The sequence below is a fragment of the Ursus maritimus genome, unplaced genomic scaffold (genome assembly GCF_017311325.1).
Source record: "Ursus maritimus isolate PB19 unplaced genomic scaffold, ASM1731132v1 scaffold_23, whole genome shotgun sequence".
NCBI classification, from domain to species: domain Eukaryota; kingdom Metazoa; phylum Chordata; class Mammalia; order Carnivora; family Ursidae; genus Ursus; species Ursus maritimus.
The window spans coordinates 1,825,501-1,851,767 of NW_024424786.1; the positions used below are offsets into that span (position 1 = coordinate 1,825,501).

Below are 26,267 nucleotides of genomic sequence, written 5' to 3' on the forward strand. Positions count from 1 at the left end.
CCTGTCATTCTGCCCTCTCAGGACTTGCTGCCCCTTTCACAGCCCTGAAACTGGCAATTTGAATCACATAGTGCCTGGGATCACAAAGTCTGGGGGCTGTCCTTTCTTGTGAACTCAAGGAGCTTTGCAGAAGAGCCTCATCGGCTGCTCATTTCACTCAGCTCAGCAGTGATCCCTGGCTAGCACGCTCAGCTGGGCCATGTCCTGTGTTATCACACTGGTCCTTGTCCTCACAGTAGAGTCACAGAGGTGGCCTCCAGGGTCTGACACTGGCAAGAGTCTCCATCTTCATGCCCGACGTGTGCTTCTCTTTTAGACACTCATCACTTTTGTGAACAAGCACCTGAATAAACTGAACCTGGAGGTCACAGAACTGGAAACCCAGGTGGGTGACAGCCCTGAGTGCAGCCACTGTTCCAAGTACCCCATCCCTGCACAGCCAGGATGGCTTTCCATACTGATCCTGAAGCTTTCCCAGGAGGGAGGTGGATTCTGTTCTGCTCAGAGGGGTGAACTGCATGGAATGCTGATTTTTTTCTAATTTTTTATTTTGAAAAGTTGCAAGAATATTCTCATGAATACCCATATACTCTTCACCCACATACACCAGTTGTTAGCATTTGGCCACATTCGGGGTCTGTTTCTCTCCCTCCACCCCGAAATACTTCAGCACACATCTCTAAGAACGAGGATGCTGTGAAATAATCACATTACAAGGATCAGATTCAAGCAACTGTAATGTCAAGATGATAATCTATTTAGGTCGAACCACATAAAGTCGTGGATATTTGACTACTTTTGACAATATCATTGGAGTCAAAGAAACATGGGTGTCTTAATATTCTCAGGCTGCTTTTAACGGTCACGTCTCTTTAGTCTCTTTTTAATATAGAACAAATCCTCAGCCTTTTTTTTTTTTTTTTTTGCATGACATTGACATTTTTGAAGAGTGTGGGCCATTAGGGTCATAGGATGTTTCTCAATTTTTTTCCCTCATGACTAGATTCAGGTTATGCATGTTCAGTGGTGGGTCCACCCCAGGAACACTGTGCTCTTCTCAGGCACTTTGTCCATTAGGCCCAATCCTGGTGACAGTAACTTCGGTCACTTGGTTAGTCTCCACCAGATTCCTCTACCGTAAAACTCCCTCCGCCCTTATAATTAATCATTATCAGGCGGTACTTTAAGACCGTATAAGGCACCCTGTTTCCCAACCCTCTTTCGTCTGCGATGAACTTCTTAAGTATGGTTTTCGTTTGAGGACGTGGGCCCCTCCTGTTAGGTAAGGCAATTCCCAGGTCTGTCACTGAGCTCTCCCCGACTGTGCGGTGTCTGTACTCTATAAAATGAGCTTTATCTACTCTTTTGGGAGACAGGGAACCCTCTGGAAAAGTGATGCACCCTCGAGAGGGCTAGAATGAGTTCTGGAATTCCCGCTTCCGTTTTCATGGGTAAGGAGTGTTCGGAGAGGGAGCCTCTGCCAGGCATGATTGGGGTCCGTCTGCAGGTTCAACCACCACGTCATCAGAACCAGCAGTCAGGGATGGGAAGGTCTAGGTCAGTGGCACTCAGAGTTCTGAGTAACCCTGACCCTAACCCAGGGTCCTCCCTTAAGTAGACAGATTAGATTCTTTTATTCTCAATCCATTCCAGCCACCACCAAAAAGAGGCACAGTTAACTAGTTCCGTGGGAGAGCCTTGATTCTGACATAGATGCTGGGGTCTGCTCTCCCACTATCTTCCCTGGTATGGCCTGGGATGAGTCAGGCTTGGCCCTCCCCCTGGAATTGAAGTCCAGCTGAATGGATGCAGGGAGGAAGCTGCTCCTAGGTCAAGTCCAAGACCAGGCAATACACCCATCTTAAAGGCTGGGTCACAGGCCCACCAGTGGGTCATTCAGCAGAGTTCAGACAGTGGGTCCAGTCCACGTTCCAGGCGGTTGTATCTAGTTTTAAGTTCCTTGAGATGATTCCAAGAACTCTGACCTCTTAAGAACTGTTTAGCAACTGGGATTTATGCCCATAACGATTTGGGGGCCCCACCTCCTTTAAAAGGTTCTCTAATTTCAAGTATGCATCTGACCTCTAGATCTTTGTTCAGGCCATCCTCTACCCCTGGGAACACCTACTCATCCAAGCGTCCTCCATCCCCAGGCCGCCACTGCCTCCATGAAGCCCACCCCAGTTGCCCAGCTCACACTCTCCTTGCCCTCCCATCAGCAGAAGACCTGCACCTCCCACTTAGCCCAGGAGTCCACTGCCCCTCAGACCAGGTTCCCAGCTGCCCTTGGTGCAAGGGACCAGGCTCTAAGCCTCTTGCTGTGGCCCTCAGCACACAGTCTGCTTTGTCAGTAAGAGCCAGGGAGTTGTATCCTGATTGCATCGCTGTCTTCCCAGATAGTAATAGCAATAGTTACTGTTTAGTAAGTGTTGCCTACATGCCGAATGGTGTTCTAGGCGCTCTACGCGTATTACTCAGTTTATCCCCCTGACAGCCCTACAGAGTAGTTACTATGCGATCATCACCCCCACTTCACAGATGAGAAAAATGAGGCAAGGTTACATAACTTTCTCAAGTCACACAGCTGGTAAGGAGGACAGCTGGAGGCCTAGCTCCAAAGCCCACGTTCGCACAGCTACACTGTGCTGCGTCTCAAACAGCAATAAAGTACAGGGTGAAACAGGAGAACGCCCAGGCCTACAGGACACTAGACTTCTGTCCCTGTTGACAAAGCAGAAGTCACCCTGCCATGGGTCTTGGACCCCCTTTCCCTCCCCCGCTGCCCCACCCTAGCTACGCCTGTTTATCCCTCAGCTCTCCATTCGGGCAGAGCCACCTCCAGAAGCCTTCCCTGTCGTCTTCAGTGGAGGGCGAGGACCTCTGTCACTGTCACACAGGCCAACGTGCTTCCCTCCATCAGAGTGGCTGCTGCCTTTCCTCCGCATTGTCTCCCCACTCGACTGGAGCTCCTCGAGGGCAGGGGCCGCACCTGACCTATCTCTGCGGTGCCCGGGCCAGATCAGGGCTGGGTACAAGGTCAGTGCTCAGGACATGCTAGAGCCGCTGAAACCAGGCCCATGGGCGGTGGCTCCGTGCGGGGCCAGCCAGATGTGGGGTGGGCCTGCCGTAAAGCAGGCCTTCCTGCCTCAGGCCACCGTCCCTCACCCCGGTCAGCAGCCTGCCTGGGGAGGTAGCCTTCGGGGCGCTGACACGGCGACGGATGAGCCCGCCCGGAGAGGTCTTGCCTGGGTGCTCCGGGGCCCAGTGCCTTCAGCTGGCCTTCTCCCTCCAGTTTGCAGATGGGGTGTACCTGGTGCTGCTCATGGGGCTCCTGGAGGGCTACTTCGTGCCTCTGCACAGCTTCTTCCTGACCCCAGACAGCTTTGAACAGAAGGTAAGGGGACGGGACCTGAAGGGAGGCCCCCAGCCCACGTCCCAACTCCCCCGCCCACACCTCTGCTGGGGCCATGCGGGGAAAAGGCAGCGGCTTCCCATCCGCCCAAGCCTTCGGCAGTTGGATACGGGCCGGTTCTGAGGAACCGCTGAGCTGGGACGGAGCTACCTGCAGACCCCTGAGCATCGGGAACAGCTCTCCCTTTGCTTTGTGGTCCGGCCCTGGCCCCCTAGCTGTACGCGCGTGCCGGGTGCACAACCCAGCCTCATCTCTCCCCAGACAGGACAGGGAAGGTGCCTGCAAGGCTGGCCAGACCTGAGGCTCACGCTTAGCCTGGTTCTGATGCCTCTCACGGGCCGCCCCAGCCTGCCCGCTAGGCAAAGGACATTTGGTCCGAAGCAGAAACCGCTCTCTGCCTCTTGAACACGTCTTGCCATCTGATCCTTCCAACTGTGCGCACTCAGATCCCTAAGTTTCACGTCCTGGCAGTTAACACGGGAACACAGTAGGACAGAAGGATCTTGAACTTTACAGCAACGTTTCACCAATAGCCAGCTGGGACCAGCCAGCTCACGCTCGGCACGGCCTGCCCATCTTGGTCGCTTTGTCTCTCCTTCACATTAGGGCCCCGTTTTTACCTGGCCTGTGCCCCTCTGGCTGTAGTGCCGGCTCCTTCGCTTCCCAGGGTCAGGAGCCGGGAGCCCCAAGGGTCCAGGAATCCGGGCACAATGACACGGGCACCACATTTCTCTTTCCAGGTATTGAATGTCTCCTTTGCCTTCGAGCTCATGCAAGACGGGGGATTGGAAAAGCCAAAGCCACGGCCAGAAGGTACTCTGCTCTTCCCTGGGTTTGTGACAGGACGGACAGACCCCGTCGCTGCACATGAGTGTTCAGGGTCCTGGGCAAGATCGTATTTGACGTCAGGGGAAGGGTTTCTTCTCTGAGGTCTTCTTTGCCGTGTGTCTGGGGAGGTGGGACAGGGCATAGCTGCTCAGTCCTAGAGATCCTCTGTGAGCTGCCGATAAGGATCCCCGTGCATGGGATTGTGGGGGAGGGGCCACAGGAACTGCCCCGTGCCTAGTTTCCAGGTTCTTCTGTCCCTGGACCGGGTGCTGACCTGTCACATAGCTGTATCCCAGCCAGGCAGGGGGAGATGCAGGAGTCCTCGCCGGCAACTCTGCTCGCACCATAATTGCCTCTCCTGCTCTTTGCTCACTCCAACTCTGCCGAAAGAGGAGCCCTGATTTGTTGGGTTCAGATTGCAAATATGAGACTGAATAAAAATGCAGAAGGAACAGACTGCTCCAGCAGCCCTCCCGTGCTCATACTTGGAGCTGTGTGCATTTGTGCATATGGGAGGCTCATCTCTCCTGGGAGTCTTCTTGGTCGGACGATTATTGACTTACTGACTGAAATATTCCATTTTATCAGCGCTGGTGAGTCAACACTGTGTTGCAGATAATTTTCTGTTTTCCATCCGTGGGCCCTTTTGCTTGCACTTTCCTAGTTGTTTGAAGGAAGGCAGACAAGCAGGGATGGGGTGTGTCCCCTCCCCATTGCTTGTGCCTCCACCCACACCTGCACATCGAGGGGGGCACGTGCTGTCCAGGGGCGCAAGACCCCATCGATGGTGACATGCCACGAGGGGTGGGCTGTTCCTGACTTCAAGGCATTTGCCGCCCTCAGGGGAGAGAAAAGGTGCACCCAGCAACCACAACAGAATGACAGTTGTGACAACTGCCATTGAAAGAGGTACGGCTAAGAGAGCAAGAGAATGGAGGAGGCGCCAGCACTTCCGTCTGGGCAGAGGACGGTTTGATGGAGGTGGTGGCAGCGGGGCTAAGCCAAGAGGATCAGACAGGACTTTTGTATTTGGAGATTGGGAGAGGGGAGCCACCCCAGATAGGAGGACAGTGTGAGCAAAAGTCCTGCCTGGGGGAGGGAGAGGGGCTCCGTTTGTGGGACAGTGGAGCCTGTGGCTAAGCTCCTGACAGCCCTGGATCCAGTCCCTAGCCTACCAGCTGTGGGGCCTCAGGCAACTTACCTACCATCTCTGAGCCTACTTTTCACGTCTATAAAGATGGTGCGCGGAGGGACATACACGTGACAGGATTCACTGTGACGGTGACCAATGCGTATCACGTGCCCCTGGTAATGAATGCAAACAGTTGCCTGTTTGGCTGGAAGATTAAGAGTCTGAACTGGGTAAGAGTTGGTGAGGATGAAGCGAGCTGGTTTAGGTCCTAGAGGGACTTGATGCCGAGGCAGAAAGTTTGGACTTTATTCTGTAGGCAGTGGGAGACACGGAAGCTTCTTTCTTTTTTTTAAAGATTTTATGTATTTGAAAGAGTGTGTGAGAGAGAGAGAGCATGAGCAGGGGGGAAGGGCAGAGGGAAAGGGAGAAGTAGGCTCCCCACGGAACAAGGAGACCGACGTGGAGCTTCATCCCAGGACCCCTGGGATCACGACTTGAGCCGAAGGCAGCCGCTTCACCAACTGAGCCACCCAGGCACCAGACAATGGAAAGTTCTTGAGCAGGCAAGTGACGTGCTCCGAGCTCTGTTCCAGAGAGATCCTTTGGAAGGCCGAGTGAAGAACAGAGAGTTAGCTGTGGGGCAGCAGCAGCAGCACTGGGGAGCCCAGGAAGAAAGCAAGCTTGGTAGGGGACATAAGGATGTCAGCGTTAGTCAGAAAGCTGAGGCATTGACCAAGCGGACTGGAGTTTGGGGAAAAGATCAGGGCTGCAGTTATGTAATCAGAAGTCTTCCACTTAGTGGAAACCCAACAACAAGCAAGCATGCGGAGAAAAGAAAAAGGTTAAGGACACTATCTTGCGGGAATGCCTTTACCTGAAGCTGAGGGGAAAGCAGGGAGCCTGGAGGAGAGAGGTGGATTGTGAGGACACGGGCTGGGTCCCCGTGTCGTGCCTCGTCACAGACCTCGTTAACCTGGCCCCAGCCAACAAAAGCCAATCCCTTATTCTCACTTACCGTCACCTGTTCTAAGCGCCTGGTCACTGCCCAGGGCATCAAGCAAGGTTGGTGTCCTTCTAGGGGCCCTCTCAGGCCAAGGTCACTCCAACCATCCTAATGTCGTCAGGAAAGGACTTTGAGCCCTGCGGCCAGATGACAAACACCCCTTCAGAGTAAGAGAGACAAACACCTCTTCAGAGTAAGAGAGACAGCAGGAGAGTTCTGGCCAGCATTTCTGTTTCCATGTTCTTGAGCCACTTAATATGAAACTTCCTGGTCATGAATCAGAAGTACTCCCCCCATACATCCATTGTCAGGCCTTTATTTCCCTCGGAACAGACAGTTTTCCCAGTATCAATTAACCTATAGGGACATTTCAGCATTTAGAGGACATTTCTTGTACAATTACTGACTGAACTGCTTAATATGAAACTTCCTGACCCATAGCAATGGAAAAACCCATCTGTTTTATTTGTTGTTACACTGGGCATCATGCCCACGCTGAAAATTTCCAGTGCGTAAAGGAGAATGGAAATGGCACGTCGTGAAATCGTACTTTGTAAGGGGTATATACCCCAGCAGCCCCTCTGGTTTCTGCGCCTCTCCCTGGAAAGTGAGATTCAGTGGTGAATTTACGCTGCAGATTTTACAAAAGGTGCCAATGTGGGTAATTCTTTGAGGGTGTTTCAAAATCAGAGTGGCTGTGGTGGAGACATTTTTCATGGCAAAGGTTTTTAAGCTCGGGGAAGTGCATTCTCCGCCATGCTGTTTGACCTTCAAATTTCCATCGTACCTTGAAATCTCCTGGGAACTGGGTGTGCACCCCAGATGACTTTTGCTGCCCAGGCTTCATCAACCTTTAGGAGCCCGAGTGTTAGCACCAAGTTCACGGCCAATGAAGCAGGTGAAATCCTGGCATAAAGCTGGTGGCTTCTTATTTAGGACATCACACCACCTGTCTTCCAGTGCACACGCCTACCCCGTTATTATTCAAGTGACTCCTCACCAAATGTGGTGAAGACTCCGGCATGACAGCCAAGTGGGGACGCAGAGGGAATCTAGTACTCGCCAGGAATGAAGCCTGTCGGTCAGCCAGCAGGCTGATGGGGTATCTACAATTCAAAGAGTTGGAAAAGTTGGGGCCAGACTTCAAGCAATGCTAAAAAATCCCAGGAAGGTGATAGAAGCTGAGGTCCAAGTGATCAATTCATTTTGGGAAGGCCTTGGTTAGTGGCTGGAAATAGCGAAAAGAGTTCCATTTCTCTTGCCCATTCCCTGAGGAGAATAGTGTGCAGACCAGATAGTGGCAAAAATTTCAAACTGATGATATCAAGTGTTAGCAAGGATGTGGGGCGACTGAAAACTGCTGGTGTGAATGTAAATACAACCATTTTGAACGGTAGTTGGTCTTCATGTAATAAGTTGAAGATTGGCGCTACCTTCTATGGTAGACAGAGTGATGGCCCCCAAAAGTCTCACACCCTCATCCCCAGGACCTGATAAGATGTCACCTTACATGGCGAAGGGGACTTTGCAGATGTGACTGAGTTGGAGTATCTGGAAATTTCCAGTATAATCACAAAGGAAGTGGAAGGCTCAGTATCAGTGTGAGGTAGCAGGAGAAAGACTCAAACAGCCATCTGTGGCTGCGGATAGAAGGGGCTACAAGCCAAAGAATGCAAGCTTCTAGAAGCTAGCCCCTAGCAGCTAGAAAAAGCAAGAAAACTGATGCCCCCTAGAGTCTCCAGAAGAGATCGCAGCCCTGCGGATGCCTTGATTTTTATCCCAGGGCAGCCCATTTTGGACCGTGACCGTGAGAATTCTAAGATAACAAATTGGGGTTGTTTTACGCCACCAAACCCATGATAATTTGTTTACAGCAGCAGTAGGAAAGTAATACAGCATCTGCTGCAGTAACCTCGTTCACAGGCATGCGTGTCCACACACCAGGAAACTAGCCCAAGACCGTCCACGATAGCCGACACTGGTCTGCACACCCTAACAGACTAGATGTGTTGGGGTAGAGTCAGACCGTGGATTAATACCCAACAGTGACAAAAAATGAACTGAGAAATCGGGGGGGGGGGTGGCGGGAAGGACTTCTAGCTACTGCAGCGTGAAAAGGTCAGTGATACTTCTCTGCAAAAAAAGCAAGTATAAAGCTGGACACCAGGATCCCGCACGACCGCTTCAAGGCACTAAGAATGGACTGTAAATCAGCTTAAACCGAGACCCACTTATTCCCAAAGAACTAGAAAATTAGAGCTGGATAATTATAGTTCTGTCTCAATGAAACAAACGACACCTCGAAATTGTTTAAAAATGAACAGCTCACACAACATAGATGAATCCCATTAACATGATTTTGAGTAAGAAAAAGAAAAATCACAAAAGAATACACGTAGCACGATCCCACTGGTGTAAAGCATGAAAACAGGCCAAACTCAAACCGGCAATGACGAAGAAGCGCAAGGAAATGACCACTGTACGAGTCCAGATAGTGGCTCTCTTTGCCGGACGCGAGACGTTTGTGACCGGAACGCGGAGAGGGCGGGGGCACTTCCAGGGCACTGACAATGTTCTGCCCCTGTCGTGGGTGCTGGTTACCTGGGGGTTCTCTTTCAAGCATTTAAAACCTCACATATATGTTCATGAACTTTTCTGGATGTTTGTCACCTTTCAACTTTGTTTGAATTTGTACAGAAAAGAGCAAGATCCCCAGATAGGGTCCCAGGCCAACACCAATATGACCCATCTCCAGAGGATGGGTCCTAGTGCAGTGGGGAATAGGGAGCAGCAAGGTCAGCCAGGCAGAGACCGAGCGTCAGCTAGCTCCATCAAGAGCGGGATGGGGGCCGCACTCGCCCCGAGGAGCTGGCCTGTGACCGCCCAGTGTATTCCAGCCCCCACCACCTGGGGGCACTGAGCTGCCAGCTGACTTCCTACCCGGCTCAAGGGATCTGGGGACCCAGCAGGGAAGCTTCCGAGAGAGGGGCTCAGCAACTGCCCCAGACTGAGACGAGGGACACTGGTGGCACGAACAGGTCCATGGAGGGCATGGCCACACAGGGCCCTGTCCCTCTGAGTAAAGATGGAGTTTCCACTGTGAAGAGTTACCCTCCCCTTCCTCTGACTTCTGCATCATTTAAAGAACCATAAACTCATTTCGGATGGTCATCTAATGAACAGGAAGAGACACTAATGCCACCAAGCGAGAGGAACAAAAATGGAGCCTTTTCCCCTTGGCCAGAGGCTGTTTTCTCCTTGGAGTAGCCTTGGGTCTGATTTATCTCTCCCCTGCTCACAGCGAGCTAGCCAACCTCTGCTCTGGTTGTTTCTAAACAGGAGCCCCACCATCCAGACTGCTCCCAGAGAGGGGCCCTGGGCCAGCACGCAGAGGCCATCAGAGCAGTACTGAGTTACTAATCACATAGTTTATTTGGCCAGGGCTTTCAAGAGGCTCTGTTTACATAGCATGGAGTCACAGGTCATTCCCAGGAATCCAGAGCCCCTCTCCTGGCTGAGATAGCCCATCTACTGACCTGCCTGTAACTGTATGACAGTTGGCTTTCCTGATAAGGTGATGACCTGGAGGAAGCAGGAACTCAGGTTTCCTAGGGCCTAGTCTATGTGAATGGCACCCCCCCCCCGGAGTTGTGCAGTACACATACTGCACAGCTGTACACAACAGCTCTGTTAACAGGCAAAGATGGGAAAGGGGAAGGGAACTAGCATTTAGGGAGCCCTTAATGTGTTCTAGATGTTTTTCATAAAACCTAATTTTACCAGTGAGAAAACTGATTCAGGGAAGTTAAATGACTTTAACTGGGTTACACAGCTATCATGAAGATGGGCTTCAAACCTTAGCGGGCCTTAAAATTAAATGGTCAGTTTGAGACATTCTCCCATCATGTTGGACATTTTCCTTCTCCAGAAACCTCAGAACTCACCTGTCCTTAAAAGGGAAAAACAAGTCCTCCTGCCTCCATCCCTATCCTCCATCAGGCCCCCAAGTTCTTCCTTTGTGCCCAGGCCCACTGCCTCCAAGCCTCATCTGCCCATTCTGTGGGTAATACTTTGCCTCCCCCTGCACATGGCTTTGCTCCCCCTCAAGCCACCAGTTAGAGCCACGTTCCCTGGGAACTCTTTCCAGTTTAACCCTCTTAGGAGCATGTAGCCCTTCTGGCAGTCTCCTCTTCCTGGAATTTTCTTTCTTGGCTCGCACGACACTGGGCAATCATTCATTCATCTAGCTATCTATTCACACCTATTGAGGTCTGTGCATGCCAGGTACTAGGCTAGGTGCTGGAGCAAGCAAGACCGGCTGTCTGCGATCAAGTCACAGGCCGTCCGGGGAAGAGGCAGACTAGATCAAATGAGCACACAAATCACCGATTTAGAACTGGAGTGTGTGCCATGAAGGAAGAGCAGGGGGCTTCGAGACCATAAAGCAGGGTACCCTCACCCAGGCCAGGTGTCAGGAAGGCTTCCCTAAGGAGGTGGTGCTTTGAGCCAAGGTCTGCAGAAAGATGAGGAGTCAACCATCTGGGGAAGGTAATCCAGTAGGCACACAACGTGTGCACAGGCCAAGATGATGGAGAAGTGCAGCCATTGGGACGAAGTGAAAGGAAGTCCGTGTGACCCGTGCAGAGTGAACGAGGGAGAGTGGGGCATGAAGTGAGGCTGGGAAGGTGGGCTGAGTTCACATCATGCCTTGCAAAGTCATGATTTAGGATTTTGGACCTTAGCTTAGGTGAAATGGTTGTATGGCCATACAAGTCATGAGCTGTAGAACTTCAAGGGGCACCATTTATGTTGTGATCTATGGTAATGATGCCCTGGAAATGTGAATGACGTGCCCTGAAGTTGTGCAGTGTGCATCCTGCACAACCATACCCAGAGACTAAATAGTCTACCTACAGTGGGTCACATGGATTGGAGAGGGCAAGAGGCTTTAAGAGGCCCAGTTAGGAGTGTTGTCATGGTCCCAGTGCCACCCTACCACCCCCTTCCTGCTCACTCCCTTGCTGAGCTCACCTCTGTCCCTCTCTGCTTTCCAACAGTTCCTTCCCTAACTTCTTAATGTTTGACTTGAGTGGAATTTAAGAACTACTCAACATCAAGCAGTCAGGGAAAAGCAGGAATCAGCCTACAGGGCATAGGACTCCACCTGACAGGGAACTCCTTGGATGGGCAGGGCAAGGTGGCAGGGTTTAGCCACCAGAGAGGGTCTCATGTCAAAGGAGGCTCAGTATGTGCCTGAACTGACATGGGAGCAGAAAGGGAAACTGAGCTCCAGGCCTCCCAAGTGGTCCCAGGAAGACCATGAGCACGTCCATCAGCCAGAGAGCTTAGAGCAGGGTCCAAGCCCAGCTGGGATGAGGCCGAAGGGGAGAGCAGGGGGTGGTCAGAGGAGTCCTAAGGTGGTTTCCCAGCCCCAGGCCCTCAGCTTGTGGCCCAGTCAGTGTCAGTCTTTGCAGAGCCTGGGCCCCAGGGCCTGAGCACGCTTAGCTGTGGCAGCCCCAGCTGCACGGGCCCCAAGGCTAAGACCTGGGGGCCACAACCCAGCCTGTTGGAGCCACTGGCCTCTTGCTCTGCCTGATCTCCAAGAGTCCCTGTTCCTACTGACCCGGGTGTGGGTATAGTTCCGACATCTTCCCCAATCCCTTCTTTCCCAGTGGCTCAGCGGGAGCTCTCCCCGCTTCGAATCCCAGAGCATTTATTATTTTCTTGTCCTTCATTTCCTTCATCTGACCTTCTGCATAGTTAGGTTTTTAAAAATCATTCTTACTGTGCAAAACATCACATATACAGAAAGGTACATAAGATATCAATGTTGAGGTCTGTGAAGTCTCACCCCGCAAGCCACCATGTAACGATCCCCCAGCTCCCAGGTACTCCTTCCAGCTATGTAATCCTCAGCCTTCTCCCTAAAGGCAACTGCTGTCCTGACTTTTATAGTCATTGGGCTTTCGCCTTTTGCTTTGTCCTTGGCTTTTCCTTATTTTTTATCTAAATATTCACTCCTATATAGTAGGCAGAATGCTTTTTTTATGTTCTCTCTACTCCCTCTCTTCAAAGGACAGCTGTTCACGGGAGTGAGTGCGGGGTGACAAGACCAGGGAGGGGCGCCTTGTAGGGTGGAGGAGCTGGCAGAGGGGTCAAGGGGCAACCAGAGAAGAAAGTGACTGGTAAATAGAAGGGGAGGAGGGAGGAAATGGTTGAATAAAGGCTGGGGAACCCATGGCAGAACTCTCCTGAAAACACCAACTCCCAGCCTCAAACCCAGCTGCCTTGCTCGGTCCTCCACCAGGAGCAGTCTGTCCCCTGATGACACCTGTTTACTAAGTACTCCCTGCCAGGTGGGCTTCCGTGCCCTCTGGGGCCCTCCCTTCCTCCGGGAGAGGCAGCTCTGCCCTCACTCCCCACCTGCCTCCCCCCACCCCCGCTTCTCCCCACCGCTCCTGGCTGGCTCAGTGGCACGGACTGAAGGCAGCGGAGCCCCAGGCACAAGTGAGACTCAGGAGACAGGAAAGGGGCCCCTCACCTGGGGATGTCGTTTCCAGAGCAAAGCCTGTAGGCTCTGGGGTCTGCTTTCAGTGAGAGGCGGGGACTCCCCTCATCCCCGCCTAGCACCACTGGCCCTTGCAGCCGCCGCCTACTCCGAATTCTTACTACCGTACACACTGCCCATCCTTCCCCACCCACCTGCCTCTGGGTGTCTGGTGGGGGAGGCTCTTCTCTCCCAACAGGACTGGAGGCTCCTCAGGAGCACCGGATGATGTGCTGGGGGGTGAGGGGCAGGGCACCCACCCCAGGACCAGGCCGGGCACACGAGGTGGGTGGTAGAAGGAGGGGGACGAGGACGCCTGCTGTGAGCTGCGTGGCCCCACTGAAGCGACGTGTGTGTTTGTTTTCTACGCAGACATTGTCAACTGTGACCTGAAATCCACACTGCGAGTGTTGTACAACCTCTTCACCAAGTACCGGAACGTGGAGTGAGGGGCACGCCGGCCCGCTCCCCAGCCGCCTCCGCCCGCTTGTCCCCATGCCCAGCTCTGTGCTCCCCACCCGTCCGGCTCCCGCCCGGGGCGGCAGGGCTGAAGTTAGGAAGGAAAGGATCAGTAGCTCAGGGGGCTGACTCGCACCCCCCAGGCCCTGGGGCTAGGTCCAGATGTCCTCAGCGTGATTTGGGAACCAGTTTAGGCACAAGAGACTCCCCTGAGAAGATGAAAATAAAGGTAATAGTTTCCAGTTAACGTACGCAAACTATGTGCCGGGCACCACGCTAAGTGCTCCGACGCCCTCAGGATTCCCACGGAGGCAGGTATTATAATCCCCTTTTACAGACAAGGAAACCGAGGCTTGCCAGAGGCTGGCGTTGGTTTTTCTTCTTTGAACGTGCTCATTGCCAGCTAGCCCCTCCCATTCCACCCCGCACGCACGCGCTCTAGTTGTGGGGGCCGTGTGTGCACCTGCGTGCAAAGATGGCGGAGCCCCCTCCCCCAGTCTCACCACTAGGCGGGCTGGGTCAGGGCTCAGTGATTTACACTGACATCGGCTAATCCACTTTAACTCAATTAATTGTGTGTGTGTGTGGCACGAGTCATGTCCCTCAACTACTTTGTACAAATGAAAATTACTCTTAATTCCTTCAGATTTGTAATAACCCCATACTCTGGTTTCAGGGTGACATTTGGGAAGAATTCTGTTTAAAATTAATGGAGTGGCACATTCTGCAGCCTTTTTGCTTGATTGCATGTAATGGAAGTGCCCTATATTTTCCTGCAAAATAAGTACTCAATTCATTATCGTTAGGCAAATGTACAAATATACTCAGGCACCACGGAGAGCTGGGCGCAGGCCCACGTGAGCAGGGCTTAGGAAGTAGGGCTCTTCAACAGAGACCCTTGAACTTTAAAGAAAGGAACTCCTTTTTGCCTTCTAATTGATCATTTAGACCATTTCTGGCTAAGTCTGCCCACATGCAATTACCGGCTAATTGAGGCAAGGAAAAATGTAAGTCATTTAGACCCAGGCTGAGCAGTCTCCTTGCGTGGGCTCACTCGCGGGCTGTGGTTACTTGTATCCCCTCTCGGTGAACCCAACTTTGAAATACAGGGCTCTGCTTGTCCCAGGCTGCTGGGTGCTGTGGGAATAGGAAAGGGGCTGAAGTAGGAGTGACCAGGACAGGAAGCATGGGGAAGCTTTGGCATACTTGACATATGGGGGGGGGGGAATACCCCCCAGACAGAGGGATAGGGCTTGTAGTACTTAACACTTGCCCTTAAATTGACCAAGGCCTTGGGGTAAATAATAATTCGTTCTGCTATTACATCTTCATTATAGGGTTTTCCTAAATATGCCAGATCGTCACCAGGCTGGATACCCACCCATAGTCTGTGCCTGTCTTGCCACTACGTTCAGCTCACTGCCCAAAGCCCACCTCTAGTTTGAGGAATTCATCTGGATCTCTGTCTCCGTCACCGCCCACCCCCCGCCCCCCGAGTTAGGCCTCCCATATTGTCCCAAACATTTCCTTCCAGCTTCGAAACATTTCCTGCTGTCTACCTGCCATGACTCAGAACCCATAAAATTCAGATACACCACATATTTCTGTGGATATTTTGCTCTAAGAAAATAATCGTTACTCAGCATAATGAGCTTTTAAGATAGAAAGACAACGCAGGCTCTTGTGCCAATTTATGGAAAAGAATACAATTCTTTTTACATGATTACCGAAATACTACGTTTTTCATTAGGAAGCACTAAATAGTGTCATATTTCTGTTTGCGCTCATTTAAATTCCTGATAACAAATCAAGATAAACCATTGCTTTGTGTCCTTGAGCAGTCCGAAAGCGGGATGAAATAAGAGGAATGCATTCATTTAAACACGCTTTGCTGTACGAATTTTGTCTCCTTTGTTGTCCTTTTATTCTTTACATTCAAGCTGCAAATGTACGAAGTACAAGGGGCCTCATGAAGAGCACCCCTTTTTTATTTTGCGTTTACATGGTAATGGAAACACCTCAGAACACTGGGAAGGTTTTAAATCACTGGTCTCGAGATGGAGGTCTCTGCCTCGGTCTAGAAGCCTAAGGTTTGGATCTCTCATCTGGAGGTTTTCCTTTAGATTCTAGAATCTCCAGCTTAATACACAACAGTGTTTTTGAAGGCGGAGAAAGGCGTCAGAACAATAAATAAACCAAACTCCACCGTCACCTCTTAAAAGAAAAGAAAAGAAAAAGGAAAAGAAAAGAAACCAAGTCTCTGTGGGCTTGCTAGGTTTTGTTGTTGTTATTGTGCCTTTTCTCTTCTACATTCATCGATATTTTTAGTAGTTCGTATATAAGTGGCACAAAATTCAGAAAGCATGAATGGGTGTCTAGTAAAAAACCTAAGTCGGCCTCCCTCCCCTCCCCCAGCAGCCAATAACCTTCCCCAGAGGCAACTATTTGGATCTGTTTTGCATATTCATTTCCAGAGATTATCAGGCCATAGAAGGCATCAACACACATATAAAATCATTTTTTTACATAAACAGCATGTTAGACATACTGTCAGGCACATTGCTTTTTTCACTTATTGTATCTTGGAGAGTTGCACTGGACATTAAATTTTTTTTCAAGTGAGACTATGAATACTTTATAAATCCAAATGCACACCTCTGGTCTGCTTGAGCTAGGAAATGAAAGCCCTCCCCTGGAAGGAGGGAATGCTGCCTGGACAGTGACTTCAGACGTTGAAACTGAGAGCTAGTGGGTAGTGGGTCGGCGGTCAGGGGTATGTGACCAGAGACATTCTCAGGCAGCCTATACTGAATTTTTTTTTTTTTTTGAAAGGGCTCCTTTAGATTATTATGGTGAATGTGTACAATTTGATGAAGTTTTCATTTGTACATATCACTACACCTACTAATTTGTAACCGACTAAGCAAGTACTAATGGTTAGTAAATAGTGTGTGGATTCTGCTACAAGCCTATGGCCCTGCTCATCTGTTCTCTCCGAAAACTCCCGTTTCCCATGTTGCAGGCCCAGAGTTGGCGTTCCCAAAATCTGGGAGAAGACTATCAGCACATCATCAGTGTCGCCTTGAGTTGGTTGCGATTTGCAATGGCTATAGTCAGCCCTTTCTAATTACGAATTACTGTTAGCTTAGCTTTATCATTATCAGTGTATTTTGTTGTGGGGCGCTTGGTTAACCCTACGTAGCATACCCAAGCGTATTTGCATCAAAAGTCTTCTCGAACTGTAATTTTCCAATAACCAGACTCAAAGACATGTATACATTGTGGTTCAAATATGAATTGTCCACACTCCAGTGCTAAAGTAAATGTATACATAATCCACTTCCCCCAAATCACCACTAATTTATTTTTCCACTGGAAAATGAGACTAGATGGAGTCAGTAGGTCAAGAAGTTTTGCCCTAAGTGGGGGCTGATCAAACATAATTTTGAGACCCACTGCATCCACTGCAGCTCCACCTCGGGAACCCTACCTACCTAAACTATCCTAGCTATGCAAGAGGGATAGGTCCTGAAACCTTCACTCGTGCGAATATGGCGTGCAATACACCCCCCCCAAAATTCACTTAGGTCTATTGGAAAATTCAAGAGAATACTAAGAACAGGAGAACTGCTTTGAAATGAAATGTCATGTAGGAGGTAGACTCGCTCAGCCACTAAGGGACCTGTGTCCACCCACCAGCTTCCCACCACTGGCAGATTCAAGTCTCAGCAAAAGACAAGTCCGTGTGTGCAAGCTGCTACCACGATAACTCCAAAGACCGTAGCTGCAAACACCAAGGGATATCTGCAAATACCAAATTTTGACTGTTTTTCCCTTTCTTTTCCCTGAAAAATCTAAACCCAGGCTAGCTTCACAATTTGCTCACACACCCTGTGTTGCACATACGAATTCGTGCATATGCATCCACAAGCGTGCTCCGCGCAGGCCAGCAGCCCCCACCCCAAGCCTGACAGTCTGGAGTTTTGGACTTCCCAAGTCAGAAGCCATTAGTGAAGCAGGTCTCCAAGTATATTTGCAGGATGTTAGTAGATGTTAAGTGAAAAAAAGTCACATTCAAATATATTTGGGAAATGTGAGGCTAAAGAAAAGTAAACTTGCTTTTTATAGCTTTGGTTTTATTTTTTTTGTTTTTTGTGTTCTAATTGGAGTACATCTCAGAGTTTCCTACACGGATGCGTATTATGACCCTCTACAGGGAGACAGAGCACATCCAGATTACATCTGACCATGGGACCTATGTGCCCCCTGAGAAATGTGCAGGATGAGAGCTCTGTGGAACACATCGGTTCGTTTAGCCAGTGCCAGATAGTCAACAAGTATGTGCCGAGCGTCTGATGTCTTCAGGGTGCCGTGTCTGGTGGTGAAGGAGGCTCCCTTGTGGAGCTCACTCAAGGAGAGGCATAAAAAATCATCACAGATCAGTGGTACCTACAAATGGTGAGGGCCGCGGAGGACAAAGAAAACTATGGAAGAGGTCCCACTAGGTTTTGACGTCAAGAGAGGTCTCTGGCAAAGTGAGGTTTTCAAAGGACGCCTACTCAAGGGAAGAGCTTGCTGTTCAAGGGAACGGCTTGGGGAGGATCCCAAGCCAGGAGAAGACTTGGCTCCCTGGACAAAACTGCAGAAAGCCAGATGGCTAGAGGACAGGGAGTGAGGCAGGGAGAAGAGGTACCAGATCAGAGGTGGCAGAGGCCTGTGGATTTTATGAGAAAATAGCCTCTGGCCACTGTGTGAGAAGACTGGAGAAAGCAGTCAGCCATTGGGGGTCTGAGACTGGCCTCCATCTGCAAAGCTGGGTGACAGCTGGAGAACCAAGGAGGCCAGAAAAGGAGATGGACCCTCTTCCCCCGCAATCTGGTCTCAAGCCGGAGCTGGAAGCCTGGGTGTCCTTAGGAAAGCCTCATCCTCCATCTCGCGGGGGCTGCTGGCAGGGCAGGAGGTCCTAAGCCATCTCCAACCCTCCTGCTCTTTGGTCCTCTGAGAAGAGGTAAGGGAACCAGAAGCCGGGAGGGGGCTGTGTGCATGAAATAAAGGGAACGACTTACAGCCAGAAAGCTGATCCCTGGGGACCAGTGCTGCCAACCTCGTCACCACAGAGGGCTGTGGTGGTCCCTGTGTGGCTTCAGTGGGGGGTGGAGTGGGGAGGGGAGGCAGGAATGCAGTCATCCACCCTGGGGGGGGTTGGGGTGGCAGGACAAGGTATAGGCTTCCTGGAGATGGAATCAAAATTTCATTTTCCCAGTTCACATTAGTCAGCATGAATTACTGTTAGCATGCCTGCCACATTGTATGAGGCCGACCAGAAGTGGGTCACTTAGGCTTCACGGTTAGGGTCTTGTGAAATACCTTTCATTCCCATGGTACATTATTTTCACTGGGAGTTTTGAAATCCCAGAAATATCCCTGGAAACCCCCTCTGGGGAGCAATTTGGCGGGACACCAGTGCCGTGGGTGCCTGCCCCAGAAGGACGCTTCTCCTCAGCAGGCTTTCGTGGCCTGAGCAATCCAGACCTTGGCCATGGCTCCCCTGGGCCTTCCGCGCGCAGCGCACGTGGGCCCGGGCTTTGACGCTGGCATTTCAAAGGGCACTTAGGAAATTCTGAGAAGCCCCACGGATTAAGATAAATGAGGTTTTATCGGTGAAACAGGCTTTTCATTTCTTGTTATCGATTTTCATGTTTTCACATCTTCAGATGCGATTTGCTAGCCCAGGGCCGCATTCCAAGACACACAAACGTCATTAAGGCCACCCTTTTAAAGAGTGCCATGTTTTATTGAGGCGGACAGGACAATAGATAAATATTTAATCTGTTGCACATTGGCTTGGTATGGGAGATGGGGTTGGGGCCGTGCGACTCAGAGCCTCTCACATGTCTTCCCGGAAACCCTGACAATGGCCTCGCCAACTGCCCACAGAAACACAGGGCCCGCCCTTGGCAAACACTTGCCAGTGTTTCTGAAAAGCAGCTCCTGGAAGCCTTTTCCACTCCAGCTTCACAGCTTACCCCATCGTTCCTCATTCATCATGATTTTGGAGAATGCACACTCTCACGGAACCGGGGGCAGTTGGCTTAAAATAATGGGCGGTAACAATGGTGACCAGCGAGCATGCGCTAAGCCGGGTTCCCGAGGCCATGGAGCCCTCCTCGCGTCGTCCACGCTCTGAGTCAATGGGGTGCCCTCGTGGGTGCTTGCATCCTCTGTGCTGTCCCTGAGCCTCAACTTCCTGCATCGTCAGTTCTTGCAGCTCATCCCCATAACATCCGCCCCTCTCACGTTGGAATTGCTTGGTCCAGACCTGTGACCAGGTCCGTGATTGCCTGTGAGAGACCGAGCTCACCAGCAACCACCCTGACCAGGGGAGCCGCCAGATTTCTTTCATTCATAAAACTCACCTATCTGGAGTAAATGGCTTCCTGACCTGCATGCCTTTGGTGCTCTTTGTCAATAAGACGCAGAGCTTTCTCTCCCGTTCTCTTCATGACGATTCCCATCCCCACAAGATGAGTATGCCCTGGCATTGCTGAGCGGGACACCAAACACCATAGGACAACAGGAATCTGTCAGCTCCCTGGGCCAGGCCCCAAACCACGCATGATCAGAATGCAATCACATCGGGGAATTCTTGTGGCATTCTTATTCTGAGTTCGGCCCCTTGCCATGCGCAAAAGGAGATCGGAAAGTAGAGGGTCCCTCCCCACATGGATTCCTCCATCCCGACGGAGGTGGGCCACAGATGCAGCTCATTTAAAATAATACGGTGACATGACAAGATAGGACCAGATACCTCTGAGTTTCCCTAGGTAGATTCTCCCAGAAAATAACCCAACCCCAGCTGCCATGTAACCTTTAGGGGCCTCCGCCACCAGGAGCACTGATGTCACGTACCATACAGATTTGCTGCTGCAAGAAAACACACAACTCACCCTAAAGCCAAATGGAGATTTAGGGTCACTTGTCTAAAGTCATACTTGTTGCTGAGAAATCACGGTCTTTATTCTGCAAACAGCCAGTCAGGCCCCCAAAATCCAGGCTGGGCTCCATTGCCAGTCACTTGAACACTGTCCTCGCACTCAAAGCTTCCTTACCTCTCCAAGTCACCCTCTGCTCGGCCCCACTGGTGGACATTTTCATTCTTGTTCCCCAGCGTGGAATTGCTGCAGGAAGTCACAGAATGGCCACTTGTCCGTGCCTACCTGCTTCCCAGACCCCTCCGCCTACTTCCTCCCTGCACTAGGTCTTCCCCTCTTCCTTTACCAAGAAATCAAAGCCGTTCACTTCTTGTGTTTTCCATAGCATCCCAACATCTCACTGCCTCTCCCTTCTTCCCGCCCCAGTTCCCAGGCTGCCCCTCCTCCGGGACCAGCTCCCTTCTCCTCCAGCATCTGGACTTTTGCTCCAAACCATGCAGATTTCTACGGTGAAAAACCACTTGCACTTGAGCCAGCTCTCCAGCCAATTCCACCGTCTGCCCCGGTTCACGTTTTCCCTGGGACACTCTCCTGGAAGGATACAGATCCACTTCCTCGCTTCCCCCTTTCTTTTATGACCCCTAGAATCCACTACTAGTTTTTCAGCAGCTGAACTTGCTCTCAGCAGGGTCAGCTCTTCACACACGGGGCTGGCCCCGACCCCTCTTCTGCTGGCCCTGCAGCATCTGACCTTGCGGTCCACCACCTTCTTCCAGGAACGCAGCTACAAAGGTCATGCACACACCACACTTTTCCTCTTCTCTCCCGCTCTCTGGCTGCTGCTCTGTTGGCTCCTAGGTGGGCTTTTTTCCATCTCCCTGGCCCCCAAATGTGAATGCTGCCTAGGGCATCCTCCATACTTCTGTCTCTGCCTGGCTTCACTAGGGCCTGTCTCCACCCCAGCCCCGACATGTCACCTGACTGGTTGGGCATTTCCAGCCTCACATCCCCCTGAATGGGCTACTGCATTAGCCCACTTAGCACAGCCGAACACACCCACGCTGCATTTTTATCCTCCCCATATCTGCTCCTTCTTTAGACATCCCTTGTCTCTTCCAGAAGTGCCGTCTCCTTCCCAGGGGCTCTCAGATGCACAAAGGAGTTCTGAACTTTCTGCTTCCCCTCCTCTGATCTTCCCCTCCACCACAGCCAATCCGTTCTACTGATTGCTTCATCAACCACGTGTTTTGCACTGCTCTCCTCTTCAGGCCCCGAGTGTTCCCCTAATTAAGGCCTCATCCCCTCATGCCTGGACATTGCAATGCCCTCTTAACCAGTCTCCCTTTGGGCTTATCCATCCTGCATCTGTTCCCTGCCTCCGTGTCTTGAAACCCAGCTCAGATCATCTGGCCTCCTCTCCAGTAATCCCAACAGGGGTACTTACTGAGCACTTGCAGTGTGGACCTTCTACAGATAATCCCATTGAGTCCTCTCTGCAAGACTGTGAGGCACATACTGTTATCATCCTCGTTTTACAAAGGGAAAAATAAGGGCCCAGAGATTCAGGACTTGATACAGGTTACGTGCCTCGTGGGTGCCAGAGCTGGGCTGTGAGCCCGGCCAGCCAGGATCTAGCGTTTGGGTTCTAACCTCTTGAACTTAGTAGGTCTTCCTCGGCTCCCTCGGCAGTTTGCCTGTCCGTAGACCAGAATTCCTTTGCCTGCTCAAGGCCTCTAGAATTCGCGTCTCTGCTGCCTGACCAATCGCTAACTCTTTGCATCCAGACAGACCCGTCTGTTTGCCAGAGGACCTCTGTTTCCTGCCAGCAGCTGTTCTCCTTTGCCTTGTTTTTAAAAGGAATTCCTGAAGCAACCAGGCTCTGACTGATAAGGCTGTCATTCATTTATTCAATACAGATTTAAACATTGCCTGTGCCACCAGACACCATGCGAGGTGCAGAATACTGCAGAGAACGAAACCGCCGTGGCCTCATCCCCATGTGGATACGGTCGAGTGACTTCCAAGCCCTGCTACTGTCCTCTGACCCCCGATTCAGACCCTGCACGGAACCGAGCTGCATCTCCTCCCCTGCTTCTGCTCTGCGTGACCCCCTCCGGCCACAGTCCCTGCTAAGCTCCTGCTAGGGAGTTAGGGGGCTCAGACCCCCTTTGCTTGCCAAAGCTGAGGGTGTTTCCAGGGGACAGATGCTCCCTCTCAGGAAAGCTCAGCTCCAAGCCCCTTTGTGGTCAGGAGGCGGTGAGTCAGAGAGGAGATCCAGAGGTCAAGCAAAGACTTGAGAAAAACTTGTTGGGCGGCCGCCTTGTGTCAGGCACAGGTTGGCTTTTGCAGAAAACTGGGCAAGCAACCTCTCCGGGAGGGGCAGCTGTCGTCCCTATTTTACAGAAGAGAAAACAGAGGTTCACCAGCTGGGACTCAAACCTGGTTCTGACTCTGAAGTCTTTATTGTCCCCACAATTCCCTGCTGCGTCCAGACTCCTAGCATCCTAGATTCCTGGGGCCACACAGGCTAGAGACTGGGGTCAAGCTCAAGATCAGCGGGGTTGGATTCCAACTGTGAATCAGTGTTCCTTTTCACATCTCAAATACTGTGCTTCCTCTTGACTTTATTTAATGTATTTAACTAGTTAGTTGGTTGGCAGAGGGGGAAAGGTACAGTGTTCCTTAACCCACTGGAAGAAACTCTGAATGAAGAAAGATTTAACAAAACCTCCAAAGGTCCATTCTGTGTCTTTTCTTGCCAAACACTTGGTTATTTGGGGTGCTCTGGGAAGGGGCACAGGTGTTACTGGCTGAGGGAGCCTCGCTTTCTCTCCCTCAAAGACATGGCCTGCCTATGCCCTGGACTGGGAACCTGGGGCAGAAAAGTCCAGCCTTGGGCAGAAAAGCAGGAGACAGGCGGAGCATGAGGCTTGTGTCTAGAGGGATGGGAAGGGCGTGGGGGCTAGGAGAGCTGAGCACTGCTGTGCCCAGGAGAGCAGCCAGAGCTGCTGACGTCTTACAGGTGAGGCTCCCACAGGTTGGACCCAGCTCAGGCAGGGGGACTCCAGAGGTAGGGCTGAGCCCAGGAAGTAAGCAAGGCTTGAGACCAGAGGGAAGGGGCATCATTCACAGAGCGGACTAACCAACTGGCCTCGTCCCCCCCGCCCCCACCGGGAGCAGGGGCGGAACCACAGTGCAGGGCAGGGGTGGAGGCAGGAGCTCAGCCTGGGAGCTGGACAAAAGAGCCAGGGAGGAGGGCGCTGCCATACAAGTGCGCAGGCGCTCCAGCTGGACGCTGGGTCTTTAGCGACCAAGCCTCTCCAGGGCTGCCCAGCGGCTGCCTGTGAGCCCTCCCTCTACCCCTTTGGGGTGGCTCCTGCATCTGCTTCAGGGAATGTGTGTGGACCCAGCAGCAGGGAACCGAAGAAGCGTGGTGACAGCCATCCTGGTGCACAGACCAGGCTGGGCCACCCTGCTGAGAGCACGTGCCACGGTTCTGTTGTCCTGGCCTGTGCCCATGTGTGAGCAGACTCCACTGGAAGTCTCTGCTTCCTCCATTCACAACCAGGATTACTCACACTGGCCTCTGCATGAATGCTGTTTGTAAGGTGAAGGTGCCACGATGATGCATATTTACAACAACTCCATGAGATATTTCAAAATGGAATTCCAGGGGAAAGCAAGCAAGCCCCCGAGCAGCCATCTTCTTCGACATTTTCCCCGGAGTGTCAGGGAATCAAGTAACACTGACCCAGGATCGACCCAAGCAAGAGTGTACAAGCACGTGTTTTGGGTACAGCCAGAAGCCCCGGGAACTTCCATTTAGAGCATAGCACCTGGGCTCAAGGCCTGGCACTTGTAGCTGTGTGCTGTTGGGCAAATCACTTTACCTCTCTGAGCCTCTTTCTTTGTAGTGAGATATAAGGGGGACCTGTCCCATGTTCAGTACAGGGCTTGGTTCCGCTTGCCTGACTCAGGAGTCTCCTTCCCCCCCTCACCCTCTTTGGGCTTGAGGCTATGCTCCAATTCTCACAGTAACCATCCCAAACTGAGCAGGACCATTGTATCACCCAGCGCTTGTCGAGGGGACTGAATGAGAGTGTTGCTGTGGACATTGGGTAAAGCGGAGAGTTCCATGTCAGATATGAATTCTTACTGCTGTTATTGCTCCAAGCACGGGACCAGAGTCAGCAAATAGCATCATGCTTACTCTGCTACACAACTATGGCAGACATTACTAATCAATCTGGCAAATCCAGCACTCTTCCTGGCCAGTGATGTCTGCAGTGGAGCAGCAGGGAAGTGGAAATATAGAAAGGAAAGCTATTGGCCATTGTGCACAGAGTTTATGGCTTAGGATACCAAAGCGGGGCTCCCAATAAGTGCCTGAATGCTAATCACTAGCCCTGTGTGGGTCAGATGCTCACCCCGGGTCAATTAGCTGCATGTGGGGATGAGGGCACGAGGCAGAATCTGTAAGAAGATAGTAGCTACCATTCAAACTCAAGAGAAACAGCTGCTAGAAAAAAGCATGTTATTCTACCTGGATTTTTATTCTCTAGTAAAGCTACTACCCTAGGTTCTCAGGGGTACCAAGCCATGTGAGAGATGAGCAGAAAAGCCAGAGACGTTAAGTGGTGTGGCCAAGATAACCTTTTAGAAAGGGCTCGAACTACCAACTTCGGTTTCTATGCTTTTTACTTTAGGGCAGGCAGCAAGGTTTGCAAACACCCATGCATTACTCAGCCAGCCTCACAGAGGCCCAGACCCTACAGCCAGAGTCCAGCCCTGAAAAGTGAGACCCAGGGAGCCCTTGGCCAGGATCTAAGCACTGAGAAGCAACCACAATGAAATCCAGAAGGCTCTTTAGAGAAGCCTGAAGTTTGGGAACAATCCCGCTAAGTCATAAATGCTTCAAATTCCTCAGCTTTTGCCTCCAGAATTTCTGGCAGCCCCGTGCAGAGGGCGAGTGTTCACAGACAGACGCTGATTCTCCTCTGCTGGGGCAGGCCGGGCCAGGCCAGCTCCGAGACCAGGAAGCCAGCACACCAAATCTCTCCTCTAGAAACGTCCAGAGGAGGGACGGGCTGTTGCTGGGGGTGCTACGGCACCCACCCAGATCCCTCTCAGGACCTGGCACTGATCCCCTCCTTCTCCCCAGCCTCCCCCAGGTGTTTCCACTGCACCAGCGGCCTCAGCCAAGGAAGCCTCCCCACCCCAGGGACACAAGGACCGGTACCTTGCTTCCATCCATCCAGGGCGTCTCAGCGCTCCGGCGAGAGGGCTGAGTCCTTCGGGCAGGCGCCTGGCAGGTTGGCTTCTCGCCCCGGCCTCACCGCAGCTGCCTCCTCCTAGGGGCTGAAACTCACAGCTGTGGGTCCTGTGAGCTGTGCTCCCAACAGGCGTAGCCCATGCACTCATAGGTGCTCCTGCCATTGCACCCTGTCTGCCTCGTGCAGCCACCCCGCAACTCCAAGCCCGCTGCGGCCAGGGCACCGAGAAATCACCGCACCCAGCCCCGCCGGCTCGCAGGCGGACAGCCCGCCCAGGGCCACAGTGCTGCCTGGTGGCTAAGCTGGGCCCAGGGGCCTCTGACCTCACGGCCCTCTGCTTTCGTGGGAAGATATTCAAGTCGCTCACATGCTTGACACCCACTCTGTCTGTAAGCATTTCTCCTCATCTTCACGAGCCCATAAGGAAGGGGTCATTAGCATCACATTCTGCAGATGTCGTAAACGAGCTGCCCGAGGTTGCACAGGAGAGCGTGAACACCTTCCTTTCTACTCCAGCCTTCCAGCCTCCCACCCAGAGGTCAAGGGAGCCCAGCTGTTGCAGCCTCCTGGGGCACAAAGAAGGGCAGAGAAAGTTTGAAAGCAGGCCTGCAGGGGCAAATGGAGACTATCCACACACCCTCTCTGAAAACATTTTCTTATCCAAAAAAGAGGAAACAATAC

General features: G+C 51.8%; 1 protein-coding gene across 4 annotated transcripts in view; it reads left to right on the forward strand.

Annotated features, from left to right (window-relative positions):
• The window catches only part of PARVA (parvin alpha), a 169,776-nt gene extending 146,734 nt beyond the window's left edge, over positions 1-23,042 (forward strand). The window contains exons 10-14 of one of the 4 annotated variants that reach the window (XM_040638821.1): positions 317-385; positions 2,815-3,036; positions 3,293-3,394; positions 4,153-4,225; positions 22,230-23,042. In XM_040638821.1, coding sequence (XP_040494755.1) covers positions 317-385; positions 2,815-3,036; positions 3,293-3,394; positions 4,153-4,225; positions 22,230-22,330 — 567 coding nt within the window. In that variant the 3' untranslated portion in view covers positions 22,331-23,042. Of the gene's footprint in view, positions 1-316; positions 386-2,814; positions 3,037-3,292; positions 3,395-4,152; positions 4,226-13,294; positions 15,278-22,229 lie in introns of those variants that run through there. The other 3 variants (XM_040638822.1, XM_040638823.1, XM_040638824.1) reach the window with 3 other exon arrangements.
• Positions 23,043-26,267: the final 3,225 nt, after the last annotated feature.